The 23448-nt window shown below is 44.6% G+C and overlaps 2 protein-coding genes across 5 annotated transcripts in view; one reads left to right on the forward strand and one right to left on the reverse strand.

Annotated features, from left to right (window-relative positions):
- The window catches only part of CTTNBP2 (cortactin binding protein 2), a 75525-nt gene extending 72478 nt beyond the window's left edge, over nucleotides 1–3047 (forward strand). Inside the window, exons 22-23 of the mRNA NM_001098539.2 lie at nucleotides 444–545; nucleotides 2152–3047. Of these exons, the coding sequence (NP_001092009.1) occupies nucleotides 444–545; nucleotides 2152–2304 (255 nt within the window). The 3' untranslated portion in view covers nucleotides 2305–3047. The remainder of the gene's footprint in view (nucleotides 1–443; nucleotides 546–2151) is intronic.
- Nucleotides 3048–7121: 4074 nt separating this feature from the next.
- CFTR (cystic fibrosis transmembrane conductance regulator) overlaps nucleotides 7122–23448 on the reverse strand; it is an 84025-nt gene continuing 67698 nt past the window's right edge. For all 4 annotated transcript variants that reach the window (XM_040700270.2, XM_015275972.4, NM_001105666.2 and 1 more), the window contains 6 exons: nucleotides 21503–21745; nucleotides 19587–19742; nucleotides 12346–12435; nucleotides 9089–9261; nucleotides 8139–8244; nucleotides 7122–7714 (listed from right to left, as the gene is read on the reverse strand). In XM_040700270.2, the coding sequence (XP_040556204.1) occupies nucleotides 7508–7714; nucleotides 8139–8244; nucleotides 9089–9261; nucleotides 12346–12435; nucleotides 19587–19742; nucleotides 21503–21745 (975 nt within the window). In that variant the 3' untranslated portion in view covers nucleotides 7122–7507. The remainder of the gene's footprint in view (nucleotides 7715–8138; nucleotides 8245–9088; nucleotides 9262–12345; nucleotides 12436–19586; nucleotides 19743–21502; nucleotides 21746–23448) is intronic.

The following is a 23448-nucleotide window of genomic DNA, read 5'->3' on the forward strand; positions in this document are numbered from 1 at the left end:
TCATGTTTGCTTTGCGTGATGTAATTCCAGGCTGCCATCAAAATAAGTACATCAACTTTCTAATTTGCTCTTTCACTGTATGTTCCTGCCACCTCTGTTGTGATGGGATTGAGTACTTTTGCAGTTGCAGAGTGAATTGGGTCAGCTCACCCCACAACAAAATATCAAGGTTTCAGTGAGATCAGAAGGCTGATCATATTGTAGCTGTTTCTGCATGGCCACAAGTTTTGATGGAAAATATCAGGAAAGAAATGTGATGGGAGAAGGAGAACGCGACCATTCCTTTCTGTAACATCCTTGGAGCTAGCTAAAACTCTGTCGATGTTGGTGCATAACACTGAACGAAAACTATAGGATAATCAAGTCAAGACTTCAAAACCTGTAAAACAGAAATATAATTTCTGCTGTGAATAAACCTTCACCTTTTTCTTACCTTTTTTTAGATTGCGGATTCTAAGGATGCGCTACTGATGTTCAATAACTCTCAGAACAATCCTGTATTTTCAGCAAGTGGTACTAACCCAAGTAAAACAATGAAACAAAAGGTAGGTAAGAATTTTATAGCAGGGCAGGGAAGGTGGCTAAACTCCAGGTGTCTCTAAAATTTGAGTTCTTGATTGGCTCCCAGGAATTAGTGTTCCAGTGCCCTGCTTATTGCCAGAATAAACTGTCACCATTCTTAGGAAACTTGGCATACCATGCCATGCTTCTTCCATGTGTCTTATTGGAAATTAAAGATTCGTTAAACAATGGATGTACTTATTCACAGTTTTCACATTTATATAAAGCCATCTACCAAGCAAGTATCTTTAACATTCCTTCAGCATTATATGTTATTTGCATCAGATTTTGAGAGAAACAAAGCCTTAGTTTCATTTAATTATCTTTTTAAACAATTGAAGCTGTGTAATAACTTTGCAAAAGCTGAAAACTTTTAAAAATTCTTCATATAAAATTGCTGTGTCATGGTTTATTTTTAAGCCATCTTCTGCAGTGATTACCAGTGCTTACTACCCTGCTATCTGTTGCTGTACAGTTGTCTTGGCTTATTATTTATGAGAGATCAAAATAAGCCCATTGTTACAAAGTTGGTGCTTCTGGGAAAAGGTATTCTAAATGTGAACAAACTTTACTAACTGAAAGGCGCTTCCAGAGTGGGAAGGTACACTGAGTACTGCTGGAAGATATAACAGATTCATTAACTTTTCTTCTTTTCAGAAATTGAAAATAATCATTTGTGGTTTCCAGACATATTTATGATAAAATACATCCACCTTAGTTTTCATTTTTTTGATGATAAATTCCTTTTCTTTCCTGTTTTTGAACATTGAGAGATCCTCTGAGCATACAGCTCAATTAACCTTAGCCAGCACAGTGTCTATTGTCTATGTTCTCTCAGTAGACACTGGGTTCCTCTACAGGTCAATGATGGCAATAAATGGTTTTCTGGAAGTACTCTGTCTATTCTCTGCAGGTGCAATGAATCGTGGAATGGCATGGGTTGGAAGGGACCCCAAGGATCATCAGTGAAGTAGCCCTGAAAATAGTTCAACTTGTGCACATAGGCATTAAAAAGCTAGTTAGATAAGATGACATACCACCCTTACCATCATTTTTCTTCATATTCAAACATTTTCTGTAATTTTACTTAAAATCCAGAGGACAGACTCCACTGAATGGCATCAATTTTAGTATTGAAGACGCACATTTATATGTACAGCTTTTGAGTGTTTCTCTGAACACATTCAATTCAGACAATCCAAACCAGAGCTTTATATCGTAGCAATGATCGCATAATTTGATGTATAATTGTAAAATGTTCCTAGTCGTTTCTTTTTCCTTTTATAATTCCTGCTAACAATATAAGACATTCCTCCTAAAACTGAGATGTTTGAGAATGATATTTAAGGTTTTTGAATGCCGGTGCAAAAATCTCATTGAATTATTTTGGTATTTTAATATGTTTATGATATTTCCATCACAGAAGAAAAAAAAAGCCATTGTTTGTTCACCAAGTAGTCAGACACTGTCGTGTTCATCTGCGAGAGACTGTAAATGACAGACGTTCTGTGAGGGTGGAGGGTTGGTTGGTTGTTTTCCAGCTCTGGCTACAATCATTATTTGAACAAAAATGCTTTCTTTTATCCACAGGATGGAATCCGTCCTCTCAGCAGCAGTCGAACTGTAGAAAGCAGCAAATCAAAGACAGAGCTGGGTGGTTCAAGAGTTAAATCTTTTCTTCCTGTACCAAGAAGTAAAGTCACCCAGCCTTCTCAGAGTACTAAAAAAAAGCAGCAGCAGTAATACAAGGCAAATAGAGGCAGAAAACGACACAAAAAAAGAGAGATTTGGAATTTGCACAAAAAAAAGAACAAACAGAAAAATTTTACAATAAACCTGCCTACCATTTAACTTTCTGTGTTCACTTAATCTCTATTGCAAAAACCAAGCACTCAAATATGTAAATAGTTTTTATTAAAATAAACTGTTTCCCTGTAATGTAAAGTTTGTACAGGACCACAGTTTCATTTGTATGTAAATCAGCTGGAAATTATATTGATTTAGATGTCAGAAATGGGCAGCTCTGCCACCTTCGTAGATTTCTTTCTGTTACCAAAACAACTCTTGTTTAAATGATCACATTCAGGGGTATTACCACGAGATTCTGTTCGTGTATATACTGTACATAAATATATATTCTATTAAGTTCACGTGTTAAATTGCATTCAGATGAGTTGCACAATGTGTACAGTAACGGCTTAAAGCTATTGTACATGCATTTTAAAGACATGTTTTTATCTTCACTTAATGAAAATCAATGGAATGTGGCAATAACTCAGATGATCGGAAGCGCAGATCAATTACTTTCAGCTCCAAGCCATATTAAATACTTTGATTTCCCCGTCATCTGCCTGCTGGATTGTGATTCTGTTTTTCCCAAGCTTCTCTTCATCTTAAATGTCATGACTTTATGTTTCGACTTTTATCTTTTAAGAAAAGGAAAGAGATTGAGAAATTAAAATGCAATAAAAGTTATTTTTCTCAGACTCTTATTCTTTGATAAATTGGAGACAATGCGGTCATTTATTAACTTAGCTTTTATTTTTTACTATGATGGAATTTATATGCTTCATTAGTGTTTTAAGAGTATCCAAGAGATAACAGTGTTTTACAGAGGCAGATTTTAACGAAAAGGAATGTGAGCACAAGCTTAACTGCAGTATTATCAGAGAGAATGGAGTAGCGAGAACATGAGTTACTGTGTAATTGTCAATTTCTATTGTGGATTGAAGATGTAATTGCTGTGAAATGACACTTGAGTTGTTGATAAAATGAAGTCTTGTTCATCTTTTGCACCCTACAGAGGTAGAGCATTTTCCCAGTAAGGAGAGTGTCCATGAAGGGAGTATTAACCCACTCTCCCCTTACGTAGCTACAGTTACACAGCTGTGCATAGCGCAGAGCGGCAGCACTCCCGTCTGGATACCTCACTGGGGAGGCAGTGGAAAACGTGGGGTGACCCTGAGGTCAGACTTGGTTGTCCTCTGTTGTGCTCTCAGGAGGTGGTTTGGGAACCGTGGGCAGAACGTGGCTGTGTGTGTCATCTCCACAGTAGCGTTTGTCTCAAGGTAACTCTGGAAAAGTCAACATAACTGTTTCCTAACACTTCACCTTTCTATGTAAAACAGTCATCCCAAACTCATGTGAATAAAAGTTTTGTACGGCATATTGTCCATCTTTCTGTCTCTTAGTTTGTATGCCTGTTTTATCTCCCTAGCTGTGGCCTGGCAGGAGTTCATGTCTGTCATTATTTTCCTCACTGTGTATTTAGGAAGCACATCCAACAGTTACATCCAACTATTCAGTTGCATTATTCAGGGGGGATTTCTGTAGAATCCCATTTTTTGGTATTAATGTTGGTGCTGACAAATGGGACACTCCTTCTACCATCGGCTGCACAGCACATGGGTCGCTGTGGAGAACCACAGGTCGGGAGGCAGCTCTCAGCAGTGAGCATTCCTAACCATCTATATTCCGACTTGCTTCTAAGCTGGATGTGCTCTGCACTGAGGATACACCTTACAAATGTCAGCCCTCATTTAGATGAAGAGTTCGCAGTGTGTTTGTGTAGGGTGGTCTGAGGCAGCACCCTAAAACTTGGTATTAGATGTGCTTTAAGATGGTACTGTCTGCGAGGATCAAAAGTCCTTTATGTACGTGGAGTAAAAACCTGCAGAGGAGCAGGAGGTGGCTTTGATCACTGGCTCATTGTTTGAAAGTCAAGTCTCTGTTGCTAAATTTAGCGTTGCCTTTCAATCCTCTCGTCCTTTCTTCCCAGCCTGCTGTCCTAATCTCTCTCCGTCTGCATCTGTTCCCTGGGTGACTTCAGTCTGCTGTCATTCCTTCTGTCTGTCAGTTCAATGCTGCCTGTGATCTTCATCTGTCTTTGCTCAAACGGTGTTTTGCAGATCTCTGAATTCCACCTGATCTCCAAACGCTCTCTTCGGGCCATATCAGCTCTTAGGCACAAAGACCATACCCATTCCACAGCCCCAGAGTGGGCTTTGCATTTAGGCCCCACCTCCCCACACTCCTTACATGTGGCTCAGTCCCTTCAACCACAGCCTGAAAAAACATCATTCTCATCCACTGCTGATGGCAATAAGTTCTAAACTCTCCATCTCTCTACTTTGTCAGTACTGAAAATAAAAGCTCTCAGCATGTCTAGGGCAAAACCAAAGGGCATGAAAACCTCTGGTTGCATTTCTAAGGACTACGTCTCAAGATCTAAATCCTAGTGAATAAAATTGGAGGTAATATCATTTATCCTAAGAGCAGGAAATTGGTTTTGGAGAACTTGAGGGTTTATGAAGGAATCATGTCACTGAATCACACTGAATGTTGCTTAATGTGCAAGATTTTTAGGCAGCAATGAATTGTCCATTAGTGAATAGTTGCGCACATGGCTCCGTGTGGGTTTTGGTGCTTTCCTTGTCCAATGCTGAACAATGCTAACTCATAGGCAAGCTGTGCCCAGCTAAAATGCCAAGTGGGCATCACACAAAGGAGAAAAACGTTATGCGATAACTTTTTAGATATCTAATAGACCACAACAGACTGTGAAGTTCTGATCTGACCTTCAGTAATCCGTGCTAATTCAGAATCGATCGGAAGTAATGGCTTCAAAAGGTTTGTTTTCCAGAGCTGCCAAGTTTCGGGGGAATGTTCCTATTGTGGGCAGGGTGGGACGGGAGGGGCACAGTGGGGCACGCCAAGGCCAGGGAGGGACGTGGACACCAAGCTCTGGGTGGTGCTGGTGCTGCTGGGCCAGGGCAGGAGGGCTGTGGAAATGGGAGAGGTGGAACTCACGGAAAGATTTCGGAGATAACAATAGGCAGTCCTTGAATAAAACACTACAGCTGGTAAGGCACCAGTTAAGCAACTGCGCAAGCTGAACTATTGTTTGGGACAGCAGCCCAGAGAGACTCCACTAATGGTGATGATGAAGCTGCTGTACACGGGGATTTTGTACACAAAATGTACAAGGATGGGGGGATGTGCACGTCTGAGTTTGTTTGGGCTGCTCCTGTGTGGCCTCTGCTGTCCTAAGAGGCCCTTAGTGCTGAGCGAGCCATTTCTGGCTGCCCTCTCCCTCCTCTGTACTTCAGGGGAGCTGCAGATCCTTGGCAGGGCAATTTCACTCTCTTAATCATTTTGGCTTCTTCCTCACAGGCTGCAAAATTAAATCTTCCTATTAGTGCTGGAGTCAGCCTGCTCCTTGGTGTTCACTGCACGCCTGCGCACACCCCCGTTAGTACAGATGTGTGCTTTCGGTAACAAAGCACTATGGGAGGGGGTTGTTTTATCCAGTGTGTGCAAAGTAAAGCACACATGATGAGGAGAATCTACCTAAAGAGTGACCAGCCTGTGTTACGAAGACCATCGTTATTTGTTCTTTTCTTCCACTACACGGGGCTGCGGCCTCCTCTCTGTCCCCACACAGTGCAATGGGAACAATGAGCAGCCATGCAGCTTCCCAATTCAGCATCAGGCAGAGCCCAGCGAGCTGCTCCCACTGGTGCTGCAAGGGCTTCTCTGGAAAGCAACGTGCTCCTCCTGACTGCCACTGGCAGCAGACGCTTCCCTTCTCCTCCTCCCATGGAGGAGCACAGTGCTTGGGGCAGTGCTCCTGTAATGAAAGAACCAACTAATTCCCTCTCCAGCCTTTTCACTGCCTTCTGAGAGCAGAGCCATGCCTGGGGCCTGGGTCCATGATGGGAGTCAGGGCCCTGCAGCAGAGCGGTCTGTGGCTTCTTGCCTGGGAGTGGGATGCCACCGGCTGGGAGCAGTTCTTTATTCCACATGCTCACACTGTGTCTATCAGCAGCTCCTACATACATCCCCTCTACTGCATGCTCTTGCTGGATTTGCCTTTTCCCTTCTGGAAATCATAAATCATTAAGATTAAGACCACTAAGATCATCCAGCCACATTACCTGGGAGAAGAGGCTGACCCTCCCCTCACCACAACCTCCTTCAGGCTGTTGTAGGGAGCAATAACATCTCCCCTGAGCCTCCTCTTCTCCAGACAGAGCAATCGCAGCCGCTCCTCATAAGGCCTGTGCTCCACACCCCTCACAGCTTTGCTGCCCTTCTCTGGACACGGCCCAGGGCCTCAGTGTTTTTCTTGAAGTGAGGGGCCCAAAACTGAACATGGTGCTAGAAGTACGTCCGGAAACAATTTGCCTGCTCAGCCCAGGGCCTGCTCTGCTGTTTCCATGTAAAAATCACACCAAGGAATGAGCGCTCCTCGTCAAGCAGCGCGCTTGGACGTGGACACAGACAGGGCCGGGCCGGGCAGGGACACGGACACGGACATGGAGAGGGGCGGGCAGGCGGAGCGGTGCCGACCCCGCAGCGCCCCCTGCTGGCGGGCGGCAGCGCAGTGCGGGCGCGGCCGGCGTAAGGGCGGCCCCGGGCTGTGGCGGCCGGCGGGGGGCTGCGGGCGGGCTGTGCCGCGGGAGCGGCTCTTTGCGGCGGCCCGAAAGTGCCCTCGTTTGTGTGAGGGCGATGCGGCACCAAAGGCTAGCGGCAACAGAAACACCGTCCCAACGCACAACTTTTTGTACAAATATATTTTTCTTTATGGTACGGAATCACTTTTAAAATACATCATTTCCTTAACAAACGTTGGCGACAATATTAAAATAAATAACATACCCTAGAGAAAGTTCCGTTTCATCATAAAACTGCAAACCAGAAGAGTATAAAAATCGGTTTGAGAGTCTCTTCACCGCTGCGCTGCGGGGAACGCGGCGCACGGCTCGCGGATCCCCGGGCGGGGCTGCGCCGACCGCTCCTACGGCCCCGCGGGTGGTACCGAGCAGAGCGGCACCGCGACGCGGCAGCGCAGAGGACGCAGTGCCCGCCCGCCGCCGACGGTGAAGGGAGGTCGGCCCCGCGGGTCGGGAGGTGCCGGGGGAGCTGCGGAGCGTGGGGGCCGCGCTCACAGCCGCGTCTCCTGCACCTCCTCCTCCGTCTCCTCCTGCAGCGCGCAGATCTGCGGCCTGGGCTTGCGCTTGCTGGAGTTGCGGCGGTGCGCGGGAAGCAGCTTGAGGCGGTCGGCGTGGCTGATGGCCTGCCGCAGGGAGCTCTTCTCGCTCAGCAGCTTCTGAATGGACTCGTACTGCCGCATCTTGTTGTCCTCGATCACCTGTGGGGACATCGCACCCGTCAGACGGGCGGTGGCCGCGGGAGGTGCCAGGACGCCCCGCCGGCCCGGCCGGCCCCCCACCAACCGGCACGCTGCCAGCAGCAAGTTGTGTTCCGAGGAGGGACGTCCTGACAGGGTGCAGTGCTTCCTGACACCTCACCGCCCAGACGGCACAATAAGGCAACATTCAGATGCCTTTGTGAATGAAATCAAAGATTCTGACCGTTGGATGTTTCCTCAGAAAACCTTTTCCCCCGCATGCCCTTCTGTTGCTCAAGAAGCACAGCCGTGTCTGCCCTGGCCATGGTGAAGCACGGCAGGGGGCTGGGACTGGTGGTCTTTAAGGTCCCTTTCAACCCAGGGCACTCTACGACTTGTCAAACGTAACAAAACAACTGTGCAGGAGATGAGGGAAGATGCTCACCAGGAACCGCTGGCACTCCAGGATGGCTTCCAGCCTGTGCTCAGAGAGGACCACAGTGCAGTCTGCAAATGCGTGCTTCAGCGTTTTCCTGATCACTTGGGAAGTTCTAGAAGGCAAATAACCATTGGCACTCAGACTGCAACATACATCACTCACAGCCCGTAACTGCATTTGTGGTATGTAATCATCCAGCTGCATGCCGTGATGCTCAGCATCACCTCTGCTGGGAAAGCACTCATAATGTGAAGGTGTAACTGAACTTCTCTGACACTCCATGCAGAAATACCACCATCTCTAACAATGCCACACAGCACAGGCATTCTTTGGACCTATGTTATGCTCTTGCTGTCTGGGCTGGAGATAAGTTAGCGTGGAGTGCTGAACTCATGATGATAATCCCAGTCTGATGTAAGCTTTGGGGGATGGAGTTGCTCCCCTTTGTTAACAGTTACAGCACCCACCATGCTGGAGCATTTCCATTACCTTGCACTGTGACGGTAACACAGCAGCAAGGAGCAGTGAGTTACAGCAGGCACTGAGCAGAGATAGAAGACCTGAAGTTTCTGAACCCTGTGTTTGACACTGCCTGATTTCTGGCCCTCGCACACAAGGCCATGGTGGACCAAGCATGGCCAGCGTCCTGTGGACAGCCCAGCAGCCATCACTGCATGTCCCTCTCCCTCCTTCACACAGCCCAGCCAAAGCAGGACAGCCAGCATAGCTGAGCTGCTGCTGACACAGCAGAAGTGAGTTGCTGCCCTGCTGGAAGTCGGCTCAGAAAGTGTAATTCTCCAAGGTGGCACATTTAGTGCATCCCTTTTCCCCAGGGTCTGTTCCTAAAGCTGAAATCAAGCTTAGTACCAGACCTTAGGAGTTACCAAAGGTTCCTTTAGGGGGTTCTGCCTCACTGGTTTGGGGATTTCATATTAGAACACAAGAACAAAACGTACATGGGGTCCAGGTGAGCACTGGGCTCGTCCAGCAGCAGGATTTTAGCCTTACTGAGAACAGACCGGGCAAGGCACATCAACTGCTTGTGCCCATGGCTGAGGACACAGCCTCCATCCACAAGAACGAAATCCAGCTGGCCCGGGAACTGCTCAATCACAGACTTCAGCCCAACCTGCCAGAGAGAAAAAGAAAGGAAAAATAGATGAGGCACGGTTACTGCTGACTGGGGTATGATGACCAACGCCTTTTCTTTTCTTGCCTTTCACTCCTGAACAGAAAACACAGATCAATGGAAACGAGTGTCTGTCCTGCAAAGACTACAAGCTGCTGGCTGAACCATGCCACGTGCCTGGATTTACGCTGGGAAGCTGAGAGTTAATGCTTTGTTTGTTTGTCACATACAGTGACTTCTGGCATTTCCACCCAAACACTCTGAGTTAGCAGAGACAGCCATGTGCTCAGAACTTGTGTCCAGAAGTGATGTGTGTCACTGGTAATGTCAAGGAGAGATTTCTGAAAGGAAACCAGGCCTCTTTGGTTACTAGGAGGGCAAGAAGAAACAAGCAAAATTCCCATGCTACTTTACAGCAACAGAGAAAATAACCCCAGTCACCGCGGCAGCGTCTCTATGGCTCTGAGAGCGTTTCCATCTGCTCCCTGTGCTGCCCCAAATGCACTGTGCATGTTGCTCAGCCCATGGGCACTGTGGATGTTCCTCGAGCACCACTGGCAGAACGCTTCAGAGGGCCTTGTGATGGAACCTGTTTCACCTGAGCCAGAAACAAACCCAGCACAGGAGGTGGCTCTCGTTTGTTTCTGCCTGTGCTCCTCTTTGCTCTCACTGGGAAGGGCTCTGTTTGCACCAAAGCTTTGCAGCTTCCTCGTGTCCAGACTGTGCTTCCCAGCATTTCCAGAGAAGTGTTGGTAAAGCATGAGAACTGGGAGACATACAAGAGATGCGCTGCTCCAAAATACATTATAAAAGCGCAGTGCACCCTCACAGCTTATGAAGAGCCCCCCTGGATTTTCAAAATATGACTGATCTGCCATTTATTTTCATTCCAAGGCAAAAAATAGAATTATTTCCTTGCATTTCCTTTTTACGTGGAAACCATATTAAATGGCGGTGTGTAGGTATGTATAGTATTTTTGAAGTTCATACTTCTATTTATAGGCAAATCGAGGTCACTGCATTGTTCCTCACTCCTCTTTCAAATATAACTTTTGCCCTTTAATGAAATTCTGCAGCAGGTTTTCAGTTGGAGATGTTTCTTTCTTCTTAAAACTGCTCAAGGTCTCTCTGTACATGTACAAGGCCAGGCTGGATGTGGCTCTGGGCAGCCTGGTCTGGTGGTTGGCGACCCTGCACATAGCAGGGGGGTTGAAACTCGATGATCATTGTGGTCCTTTTCAACCCAGGCCATTCTATGATTCTAAGATACAGTTCAGACAGCTGACTGCCTGAGGAAAACCCAGCCCCCCACATTAACATGAGTGTGACAGATTCAGGTGCTGAAATACTGGGGCAACAGAAGTGAAACAGCTGACATTTGTTCAGACAGCACCTTGCACCTGCAGCCCAATGCAAGGAACTTAAAAGGCAGCACTGATACTGGCAGCGCTGTCTGAGCCCTCAGCCGTGGGTCAGGGTGAAGCTGGATATCCGCTTTCTTCCCGTGCCACACTCCCCAAGTCATGCTGACTCACTGCCTCCATCGAGCCAGATTTCAGGAGCGTGAGCTGTGTAAACAATCACATCCCTCCCACTGAAAAGTATTAACGGCTCTTTTTTATTTGCTTTGCGTTCCCTTGCCTATTAACTGGAAAACTGTGTGTTGTTACATTTGGATTTGCCACACTCCTCAGTGATAAATAGTTCAACATTTTTTTTCTCACTGTTACAAATGAGGTTTAGCTCTTCAAAATCCCAGGGTTGGCTCTCACACAGCACCCTCCAAAGCAGAACTGGAACCCACTTTTATTCAATAGAGGGAATATTAATCTCCCCCCAATCTCAGGGCATCGGAGAAGTGCAGCACTGCTTCACTGTCTCTTGTAGCGCCGGCTAAAAACCTCCTGTCACTCCATTTCACCAGAAGTGTTGTGATGTACGTACTTGACAGTAAATTGTGCATTGAAAGTGGCTACTTTCCCCTTTTTCAAACACAGGAAAGAACTTATATAAACTTTAGAGAGAGAGCAGAGACAGAGTCAGCCTCCTGCATGGGAACAAGGAAGTTCTCAGATTAACTCCCACGTTTGTAAGCATTTTATGATACTTGCGTCTTGCTATGGACAAGGAAGAGGGAACCAGTTCATTAAGTCATCTGTACCTTAGGAGATATCTGCTTTCTAGGCTGCAGCATTTCCCCTTCTGTACCTCTTACCTGCCTTTCCTTGGGGCATTATTTACACCCATGCAACCTATTAAACGCTATCAGCGCCAATAGGTGGCATCTTACACCCACAATGCGTGGTGTTTGCTCTCTACATAGAAACAGAGCTGGAAAAATCTTTCCCCTGATATTGGGTCATTTGAAAACATAGACGTTGCTAAAACTTCAGTATAAAACTAGAAGAAAGAAAACCTTCAGGTTTTCCAATACTCCCTAATATTTGATTTCCATGAAGGAGGCAGCTGGCTGTGACACAGGCTGTACATGAGCCCGAATGCCATGTCAGAGAGCACTGCTCTACCAGCCAGCTGTAAGCCAGGCTGAGAGCTGCAACAGCCGGAAAATCTTTCAATGAAAGATACTCATAAGCTGAGTCTAAGCATTTCCTATTGCAGTAATGCCAGTCTTCTATTTCTGGGACTGACCACAGGCATTTCTCACTTCTTTCTGGCCTCTCAGATGTTTGCTAGTCATCTTCGCACACTGCAGTTGAAAAATGGCATGCATTTGGCAAAGCATTGAAGTGACAAAAGATTACAAGACTTCTGCACCATCAGCTCACTGCACTTCTTTTCTCTCTGGGTCATGCAGCCGAGCCAAAGAGAGAGCCTCACCTGTGCTCAGTCACTGCACGGAGTGCTGTACAGAAGTTTATCTTTGAGTTTCCTTATTGCCCAATAAAAAATCGCCTTTGTCAAAGTTAGGGGAAAAAAAAGTTTATGGCCTTCTGTTATCTTTTCTCAGCACTTTGTTTCAAAGCCTTTATATAAATTGAACATATGATAACCACTTGTCCTGCAATGCACTTCGGTGTAAGCACCTCAGCAGAGGGAAACAACAAACACACTGAGCAGCTTTACCTCCTCTGCAACTTTCCATATTTCTTCATCGTTCCATTGCCCATAAGGATCCAAATTCTTCCGAAAAGTTCCAGAAAATATGAAGACTTTCTATAAGAAAGAAGATGTACAGGTGGGTATATGAGGTGGAACACTATGTGAGACGTTGTAAAGTGTACAGAGACAAAAAATAAACTTCTGTAATTATCAGATAAAGCTTAGTGAAGGTTTTATACAATTTTGGAAAGCATTGTTCAAAAAAAAAAAGAGGGGGGGTTAATCACAGAATCACGGAATGGCCCGGGTTGGAAGGGACATCAAGGATCATGAATCTCCAACCCACTCCCCCACCACAGGCAGGGCCACCAACCTCCACACTTAATACTAGACCAGGCTGCCCAGGGCCCCATCCAACCTGGCCTTGAACACCTCCAGGGATGGGGCACCCACAACCTCTCTGGGCAGCCTGTGCCAGCTCCTTACCACTCATAGTGAAGAACTTCCTCCTGACATCCAACCTAAATCTTCCCTCCTTCAACTTAAAACCATTTCCCCTTGTTCAGCTGTTATCTACCCTTTCAAAGAGTTGACTCCTCTCCTGTTTATAGGCTCCCTTTAGGTACTGAAAGGCTGCAATTAGGTCACCCCACAGCCTTCTTTTGTCCGGGCTGAACAAGCCCAGCTCTCTCAGTCTGTCTTCGTCGGGGAGATGCTCCAGCTCCCTGATCATCAGGGTTAAGAACTGTATGTTCAGGTTTTGACTGTTGTTTTAATAAAAACTAACCCAAACTCATCTAAAAAAATGTGAAATGTTTCAACAGTTTTCAGAATGGAAGATTTTCTGTATTTTAAGTTTGGAAGAAGCCTTTTAAAAATCTTGTTTGATTCTTTATTGCCTGTCCCAGTCCCATCTCAGCAGAGCCCTCCTGCTCCTCTCTTGGTGCCAGCTCACAGGGACGTGGTGCAGCACAACCCAACCCGGCTGCAGCAGCACCACACACTCACACAGGAGGCTGCCTTGGGGGATGCTGCAGGCATACTCTCTTCCTCCTGTCCTGCACCTTCCTGCTGCTGCAGAAAGTGATGAGGATGTGCATTGCTCAGCACCAACAGAGCATCCTTCTGAGGGTGCACTACGGTTTAGTACTGAATTTGTTTTTCTCATCAGTTTAGACAAGCATCTGTAAATGAACGTGCCTTAGATATATGTGTTGTGGCTGGAAAAGCAATGACTCAGGCAAAATTAAATATTTGTTTAATCTCTTTGTACACAGGGCAGGTGTGTCAGATTGGTGGAAGTGGGGTTCTTCAAGTGACACTGAGGTTGCACTACAGTTCTTGTAAGATAAATGGAAGCTGTTGCTTTCTGTATTGCTCTACACCTGCTGCTTACAGCAGGGAAACCTGCTCTCAAAGAATGCAAAGCTTGGGAAATATTACCATTTGCATGGTCTCGCCTTGTACATACAAAATAGATATCAAGAAGAAGGATTTCAGTGATTACTACTTCTTTTGTCTTCCTAAAGAAAATATTTATTTAGAGAAGACATGTTGAAATGCCAGTGATCTGTAGCCAAATAATTTCTTGTTGAAATTAAACCAGAGCCTTGGTAGTCCAAAGCTATTGAAAGCAATGAGGGAACTGCTAGGGTGCCAGAAATTGGCCAAGAGCATACATGTAGTAAATACTGTCCCAGAGCTCAGCCAGTTGGCCACTATTTCCATCTGACCTAACCTGGGAAACTGGCATTCTTTCATCAGATTTCAGAGTGATCTTTACATGGATTTATATTCATCATTTAATTATGATTAATTAGAAGTGTGTCAGCTTAAAATAAATTGTTTTAGTTCATTTAATTAAGAGGTGCAAGCCATTGCCAGTAACTTCTTTGGTATAAGGGGGAAGGAAGTACCCCACTCGGGAGAGCAGAAGAGAAGACCAACTGCACTCTCCTGCCATGCAGTTACTGGAGGGGCTTCCCTGAGAGCTCCCCACTGCTCTGCAAGCCGGGGTCCAGCAGAGCTGCAGTGCAGGCAGTGGTGTGCACAGCCAACATTTACAGAAGTACGTTTGATATCTACCAGGGAAAGAGAAGAGCCTTTCCTTCATAACCATCTTTTCTACTAACTCCAAGTGCTTCAGTGAAAACACCCATCCTTTCCCATGGCCCAGTTAGTTTGTGCACGTGGGACTACGTATTTGCAGCAGGATTAGATTCCTACGAGCACTGGGTGCGGTGAAAGTAATAGTTCTGTGGTAGCAGGGTCAGACCTGGTTTTGTTCACACTTTGAGCACCATACATTTAAGTAATGGAGCAGGTATTTTCAGTTCTCACTGATAAAGAATAGTCAACTGAACAAACCAGTTTTTAAGAAGATTGGGCTGAATAACATTCCTGCTGAAGTGCAGCAGGGAGAGAAATAAAGGAGACCACTTACTTCAGACACTGCTGATGCTTGTAATAGCTGTGGCTTTCAAGAAGTGGGGCACTAAAATCAAGCTATTCCCTGAATTATGTATTTTTTTTCCACAGGGTAAATATTGCATTGTCCTGAATTCTGGTATTTCTCCATCCTTTTCAACACCTCCTTCCTCCTAACTCATTAGAAACCACATAAGCTTCACCTGAGTAAATACCGTGTTAGGTATGCGGGCAGGTACAGTCCACTTAAAAAGAAGCAGAAAAACAAATCTTAAATGCCAGAAATTCAAAATGAGGGGGGAAAAAAAGTGACTGCCATGGGCCTGTGTATCATTTATAAATGTGGAAGAAGTCGGAATAAGGAGGGTGATGGAAGGAGAACTGGGTGGCTGGGGAGACTGACAGTAAATCTGGAGCCATTTCCTTCTCTGTCAGTTGTTCATGTTCAGCCCGGAGGATAGAGTGTGATCACACAGGAGATAGTTTCTCAGAGCTGACATCCACCCACAAGCAAAATGCTCAGGAATATAAATACGGCCATGTTTATGTTCTGCCCACCCCACATACTGTAAATCAACCTCTCTAAAGTGCACTAGTGGTTACAGAGTTGGGTACATCCAGTTTGTGCAGATAAGCCTCCTAAGTGATATAAGTGTTATGTGGAGAACCAAGACTCTGACAAACCCAAGGAAATGCACACAGAAGAGTAGGGAATCCATTTAGAAGAGGCTGATAAAGAGTGAGAATATCCTGGCTGTGAGCAGCTGCTGATGAGATGGAAGACCTGTGCAGATTCTCAGCCAGATCCATGGGCTGGCACCTCTCGTGCTGCTCTTACAAACCCTTCCTTGTTCCCATCTGCCCAAGGCTGGAACATCCTCAGATGGACGACACCAGCTGCACATTCAGAGACGTCCAATTAGCAGCAATATGACCTCCATGTTGCTTCCTCCTACATACATCATGGTAACAATATCAAGATGAAGGAAAATGAATTTGGTATCTGAATGTCTGAGTTATAAGTCTTCTTGTCTCAAGTGGTCCTTTAGAAACTGTATTGGCATTAAGGTATTTACAGTCAACAATAAGAGCACGTGAGTAACGAAGACCTTTTGCAAATTTTTTTGCAACCATTTCTGTAAGATTCAAACTTCTGCCTCCCATAAGGCTCACTGGGAAGCACAAGGGCTGTGTTCCTGGCAGCACTGAATGCATGATGCAGAAAAGAAATATTGAAAAGAAAATACTGCCTTGAATGAGCATGCAGTGTTTCTACTGACCTCCACCAGTGTCCTATGCATGGGCCTGGAGCAGGAGATGCTCCCAGCTATGTTGATACTGACGTGTCATTGTGGAGGAATAGCTGAACTTCCCAGCAGGATGCAGTGCAAAGGAGTGACCGGGGAGGGTGCAAAACAGTCATCCCGGTGCCACCTCCAAGAGTGAGCTGTCCTGGATAGACTGAGAGGCAGCAGAACAGCACTGAGGTGGACAGACAGACAGGCAGATGTAGTGAACAAAGAGAGATGGCTACTGCAAAATGAACTAGGAAGAGAATCATAGAATCATAGAATTGCTAAGGTTGGAAAAGACCCACAGGATCATCCAGTCCAACCATTCGCCCTTCATCAATGGTTCCCGCTAAACCATGTCCCTCAACACAATGTCTAAACATTCCTTGAACACCTCCAGGATTGGTGACTCCACCACCTCTCTGGGCAGCCCATTCCAGTGCCTGACCACCCTTTCAGAGAAGTACTATTTCCTAACGTCCAGCCTGAATCTTCCCTGGCACAGCTTGAAGCCATTCCTTCTAGTCCTAAGAGAAGTTGCCAAACATTACTTCTTCAGGGAAATAAAGGAGGCAAAGGGATTTGATAATTTGGGTTTGGTTTGTTTGTTGGGTTTTTTTTTGTCAGCTGGCAATCCCACAAACCGTAGTAGCCTTATTCTCCATACTAAGCTTGATTTTAACTCTACATGGAGTTAAATGCTGTGAGATCTGTCAGGATGATTAAATGTCTAAATATGAGTGGAACAGCACTCAAGGCTCAAGGAAGCACCCACTCTTGACACCTTATGGATCTCAGGACTCCTCAGTTGTTTTAATGGGAAGCTGGCTCCAGATCTCCCATTTTCCCTTCATAGCCAAACTTCTGAAGGCTTCTTTGTCAGTCTAACTCAATTAGATATTTCAGTACATAATCTGCTTGAGGACCTGCATGCAAAAGAGCTTCAATGCGTAGAAATCAGGTGCAGGCACCCTTCTTCTCCAAACACCCTTGAAATATGCTAGGGAAAGTCTTGCAGATGAAGCCTCAGAAAGAACTGCCCAGAATGAAGAGCTGATGGGCTGTGATTTTGCTTCAGACAGCCTGTTATCGCTGAGTTACTGATTTCCATGAGAATTACAAACATCCTGTAGGAGCACTGCTGTGGTCGAGGCTGTGCTTAACCAACGCCAGCCTTTGATGAGGTGCAGGAAGGAACTTCCTTGTGGGCGCTCCAGGAAACTTGCCTGATGTGATTTACCAGCTCATACACTGACAGTTGCATCTGATACACGGAAAGGAACAGGCAGATCTCCGCCTTTGCTGTGGCTCAGTGTGATCCCTGAGTGCCCCTCGGGCTGTTCCAGCACGACTCACCTGGAGCACACTGTGGTACGTGCCGCCACTGGGACACTGCAGGTGCTACACAGTCATCTATTAATGACACTCCCATTGAAGAATAATTTTGTCTCCTTTAAATTGCAACGTTTAGGGATAGGGAAAAGAAGGGCAATGCTGAAAATTTTCCTAAGGAAGCATGCCTCAGGTTAAATTAGCTCCATTCCCTCGCTGTTAGTGAAGCCTGCCTCATGTGACCGTGCACATCCATATGGTGCTATAGGCCCACCTCCCAGGAAAGGCAAGGAGACTTTTTTTTTACATTCTGAAGCTGCAGGTGAATGGCAGAGAACAAAAGGCTCTCTTTGTTCTGCTGGGAAAGGCTGGGCAGCATGTGTAATTTCTCTTCTCTGAAGAGAATACTGGTGAAAACTTCATTTCATTCTGAATATGGGAAATTCTGAGGTATGAAGTATAGCTCCTTGGCAAGGGTTTTGGACAGAAGCTGCAAAGTGAAGCAAGCAAACAGATTGGCAACTCTAGTGATTTCCAGAGAACGCGGAGGTGGGGTTTCTTAGTACTCTTCAACAACTATTATAACATACTTCTCCAGACTAAAACAACACCATACATGCAATCTCTGCCCATCTTGACACAGCTGTATTTGCAATCTCTGACACAGCTACCTTGACCTAAAGGGGTGACTTTTTTCCTTGCTTGCAACTAAGAGTCATGCTGACAGTACTGAACCAGCAGTAATAAACAAATAAAAGTTTACAGGACTAGACATACATGAAAGAGTTGCAAAGCTGAGAGAAAGGATGACAGATCAGCTGTCACAGGGCAGCGTGCCAGGCAAGCCCTGGCTGCCAGCAGAGCTCAGCCAGGAGGTGAATCTGAGCAACAAACTCCCTGCAGCACTCCTGGCTCCCATAGGTTGGGTGTGTAAATTGACAGTGAAAGAAAGGGCTGCTCCAGTAAGGTCAAAGTGCTTCAGATTGCTGTCTTTGAGGGAACTGCTGCACTCACAGCAAGTTTCAGATGATACTGAGCTGTGTGGTGTAGGTGACATGCTGGAAGTGAAGGGTTGCCACCTAGATGGACCGTCACAGGCTTGAGAGGTTGGCCATGCAAACAACATGCAAACATCCTAGCCAAGTGCAAGGTCTTGCACATGGGTCTGGGTAATCCCAAACATCAATACAGGCTGAGAGATGAGAGAATTGAGGACAGCCTGTGGAGAAAAAGTTGGTGCATTGGTGACTGAAATGCTCAACATGAGCATTTAATATGTGCTTGCAGCCCAGAAAGCCAGCAGCATTAAAAAAGAGTGACCAGCTGCTCAAGGGAGGTGATTGTTCCCCTATACTATGCTGTCTTGACACTCTACCTGGAGCATTGCATTCAGCTCTGGGGTCCCTACCATATGAAGAACACAGATCTGTTAGAGCAGATCCAGAGGAGGGCCACAGGTGCTCAGAAGGCTGGAGCTCCTCTCCTGTGAAGATAGACTGTGAGAGTTGGGGTTATTCAGCCTGAAGAATAAAAGTCTCAAGAGAGACCTTTTAGTGACCTTTCAGTATCTAAAGGAGGCCCACAAGAAAGCTGGAGAGGGACTCTTTAACATAGAATCACAGAGTGAGGGTGGTGAGGAGCAGGAATAGGTCGCTCAGAGATGCTGTGGATGCCCCACCCCTAGAAGCGTTCAAGGGCAGGTTGAGCAACCTGGTCTAGAGAAAAGTGTCCCTGCCCAAGTTGGGGATCAGTTAATGATTGAGTAGTTCTGCTACTGACCTATCAAAGAAAACAGGCAATGTATTGTTTTCACAAATTAACCATAATACATGATGTAAGGTTTTAGAAAACAGGAGGTGAGAACATCACTGACTATTTTTTTTCTTTAGTTGGCACTATCTTATTTTGAATCAACATGTCATCCATTTCAGAGGCAGAGAGATAAGCCAACTATGAACACTTCTGTTTGAGGGCACTGTATCTTCTTATTTTTATAAGATCTCTTGTGTGAGTGACATAGAAATACTCCAAGCGTAGATTTCACTGCAAATTATCATATTCATCCATTCAACTATCCTCTTAACAAATTCTGTGCATTTATTCTGTTTCTTAGCATAAAACAACTAGCTTCCTACTTAAATGTAACTGCACATATTAGTATACAATCAAAAAAGAATAAAGGCCTTTTTGCTGCCTCTAAAACATTCTCATTACCTGAGGAATCACTCCAAAGGCCTTTCTCCATTGCTGCAAGCTGACTGTGTTCCAGGAGACGCCGTCAATCTGGATATCCCCTTCTGTATTCAGCAGTCTTAAAAATGCAAAAAGTAAAGTGCTTTTTCCCGAGCCAGTTCTTCCTAAAAGGCCCACCTGCAATGCAAATTAATAAAAGCAAGCACTTAATATCGCTCATATATTAACCACAAACCAAGGCAGCAACGTTTAGAAATCTTAATAGTAGAGAGCAATCCAAACTGGTTTCAGTGGGATAGTGTAGGTTGTTAATTTGGAAGTGATAAAAGTCTACAGCAAGGGCTGAATGAAACTCTGCACCAGACTCTGTTTTGTTAGTGTAAACCTTCAGAATCAACTAAGAAGGTAGATCCATTAGTCTATGCTTACCTGAAGAACAGAAATTTCCCTATATATTATTTCATATTTTGTAACCCCCACCCAAAGCTGAGATACTGGCTTTTCCCACAGCTGAATTTTACACAGCTAATGCTGAGCTGTCTGAGCATGGGCTGCATTTGAACAATGACAATATAAATGTGAAGGTGATGAGGTGACATGAGGACCCTTCCTGTTGTCTGACGTCCTTTCCATTACAGTACCTCAGCCCAAACAAGACAAGCAAAGGTCTATGATGGGAGTTCTCCCCTTTCCTGCTTGTTTTCCCCGTTTCACTACAAGGCAGAAACCAATCTCTTTGGTTTAAGGAACATGCTCCAATTCTGGAAACACTACCTCTGCATACAGGGTTCATCACTGGAATTGGATAAAATTTCTAAATCATGGTCATTGTAAAAGGGATCTTTGTTTTAATTGTTTTGCCTCAGAAGTGTACAGTACAAAAGTATCTTTCATTTCCATTACTCCATTGCTTCCAAGAATTATCCAGGAAGTAAATCAAGCAGCCTACAGAAGCACCCATACCTCACACTCCAGAAATCACAGATTGCCTCTCCTCCAAAGGCACAGTTGTTTCAAGATGGTGCTACAGGAAGTCTGAACCCTATTATCAAAATTGCAGTGTCCTCAAACTTAGAAATTAAACATGTATAAACCAATATAGATCTATCGACTCTGGCAGACAGGTGCTGTTCAAATAGGACCTAAGAGCTGCCTCATGGAAAGGCAAGGCATTGTTGCTGAACCTGTTTTCTCATCTAGGTGACAGAGTTAAAATTGGCTCTTCATCCATACAGCTTCAGCTCAGGAATCTGCATGAACTTCAAGCGAAGTGTTCAACATCTGCCTAAGCGCTGCCCTGAAAATAAAGTTCTTTCTTGAATGTAAATCCAAACATGCATGAAGATTAGTTAGAGGTTTGTAAGCCTTTTAAAGAATAGAACTGCTTATCGTTTGCTCTATAATAATTTGGCACAGCCCACAGCACCCATGGAACGTCCCTCTGAGTGCCGAGCCGCTGGTGCATTACCCTTGGCACACTGGCCAGTATTCTTTCATGTTCCGTTCCACTGGGTCAGTCTGCCCCTAGCACTTGCACACTTCTCTGTCCACAAGAGGAGGAGGCCAACTTCAAGCACAGAGAAAGGACATGAAGAACTGCTGCAGAAATATTTTATCTGCATATTATTCTCCTCGTGGTCAGGAAAACTCCTCATCATGCTTCACTAAGGTACAAAGAGCTTCAAGACTTCCAGGATATTTAAGCCAAATTTCCTTACTATTTTTGCTCATAGCTAATAATACTAGAGATGAGCTCTTTTTAATAAGAGGCAGAAAACACTTCTGTCATTCAGATTAATTAAATGATTATTTTGTTCTGCAATAATTTCATGTTTCTATCTACGAAAACCTACTGAGTCAATAAATAGTTTTATAACGACACTTCCATAGTAAAGCATAATAGAAGTCAGACCAAACAAAACAAAACAGTGTCTCACCGTCTGCCCTGAACTTATTGAAAAGGAAATGTTTTCTAAGACAGCAGTTCCTCCTTCAGTGTATCTGGCTGTAAGGTCCGTCACAGTCATCTGTCCCCCAGATGGCCAGTTCTTCTCGTCTTTCACGTGCCTGTTTTCAATTATAAGGGCATCTGAAAACTGGTTATTCTTCTGTGGCTTAATGGTTTTCATCTCTTCTGTTGGCATGTCAATAAATTTAAATATTCGGCTGACAGACCGCATCTAGGAATCAAAACAAACATCATTCTAATTGTACTAAGCTATCAAAACAAACAAACTCAAATTATTCCTAATTTCTATCCAGAACAGTGAGTCTCTTTTCTGTGTAAATTATACTGCTGTATACTTTGAAAAGGTAAGGTACTTCTTTTACAGAGCTCTAGATTATTTTTCTCTCGTACAATGCTAACATTGGCCAAACATTTAATCCATCTTCCTTTATTTTTAAATGAGCACAAAGGCTCTCTTTACCTTTATAATGTATAGCAAAAACAGCAGATGAGCTGTACATCTGAAATCAACGATCATGTAAGAAATCTTGGAGTCTTCAGCTCCTTCCTCCCGTGTGGAGTTGCTCTACTTGAAAACTGAATTTCCTTGAATAATAATTAATCTTCAAAGATAAGCAGAATGCATGGAATTTGAATAGGTCAAGGATCAGATAATAAAAAGTTAATTCATCTCCTTTGCTAGAATTTCTCTGGACAGGTGGTCATAAAATATATTTTTAAGTCTATGGACAAGTTGGGTCTTAGGCATTTGTAAATTTTAAGTTCTGAAGTTCTTCTTCCCTAACTGCTTTCCCCTTTATCTTACAGAGGGCCATCTGAGATCCAGTCACCAACACTCTCCAACACTACTCTCCAACACTAAAGAAAATCCAGGTTTAAGCCTCCTTCTAAACATACGTCCTCCTTCCCCAGACATCCCAGTTCAAATTAGTCTTTCCTGTCTGATCAGAACTCATACAGCATTTTGCATGACATTTACAGGAACACTGTACAAACGTGCTGATACTTTCCTATCTATATTAGGAATATGTTGATTGACACATCTTAGGATCATATATATTCTTTTCTTCATAGTCATATCTTACAGTTGCCCTGTAACCAAGCAGTGGTTGGCTAAGCTTTCCTTCACTTTAGACATTTCTAACTGAAGACATCCTTGCTTACAAGAGAGGTTATTATTAGCAGTTCCTAAGTTTAAGCCTTTGCACTTTGTTGACTGAAATCTGTTTCATATTTGTTATCTGAGGTCACCTAATACCTTTAACTCTCAGTGTTCTTCATGTTGACGCTGCCCTTCAGCTCTGTGCCTTTGGCAGTTTTCTTCAACGCACCTTTTTTTCTTTTTGTTGAGAGCATTAGAAAAAGATTAAAACAAGCTCAGTCACAAACCTAATCTTTGTTGAGTAGCCTTCCTCTAGCTTAATGCCTACAGCTTAATGCCATTTCCTTTCTATCCAACTCATTAACTAGTTTACAGTTCTTGCAATAATCCTGATCTCGTTCATTTACATGACTTCTGAAACAGAGCCATAGCTAGTGCTTTCCTGAAGACAGATGAGATCTACTACATGACTTTTGTCCATAAAATAAATTATCAAACACAATTAGCAAGTTATTCTAACACATTCTAATTTCAGCACATCTGAGTTTATTCCCTCTGTAAGCTTGGTATCTTTAGTTACATCTTCAACATAGCTTCTAAAGATTGCTGCCATCAGACTAACAAACTGATGGTGGGATCAGAGACTTCTGATCTCTCTTTCTCAACCAGAAGAAACATTTGTTTCTTGGTCACAGGCCACCACTGCCAGATTGGTGGATTCATTCAAAGCCATGGTTACCACTGGCCAGATTTTCAGACAGTTCTTTCTGAACTCTGGAGTGGGATGTCCAGTCCCATCCAGCCTGAGTGTA

The sequence above is a fragment of the Gallus gallus genome, chromosome 1 (genome assembly GCF_016699485.2).
Source record: "Gallus gallus isolate bGalGal1 chromosome 1, bGalGal1.mat.broiler.GRCg7b, whole genome shotgun sequence".
NCBI classification, from domain to species: Eukaryota; Metazoa; Chordata; class Aves; order Galliformes; family Phasianidae; genus Gallus; species Gallus gallus.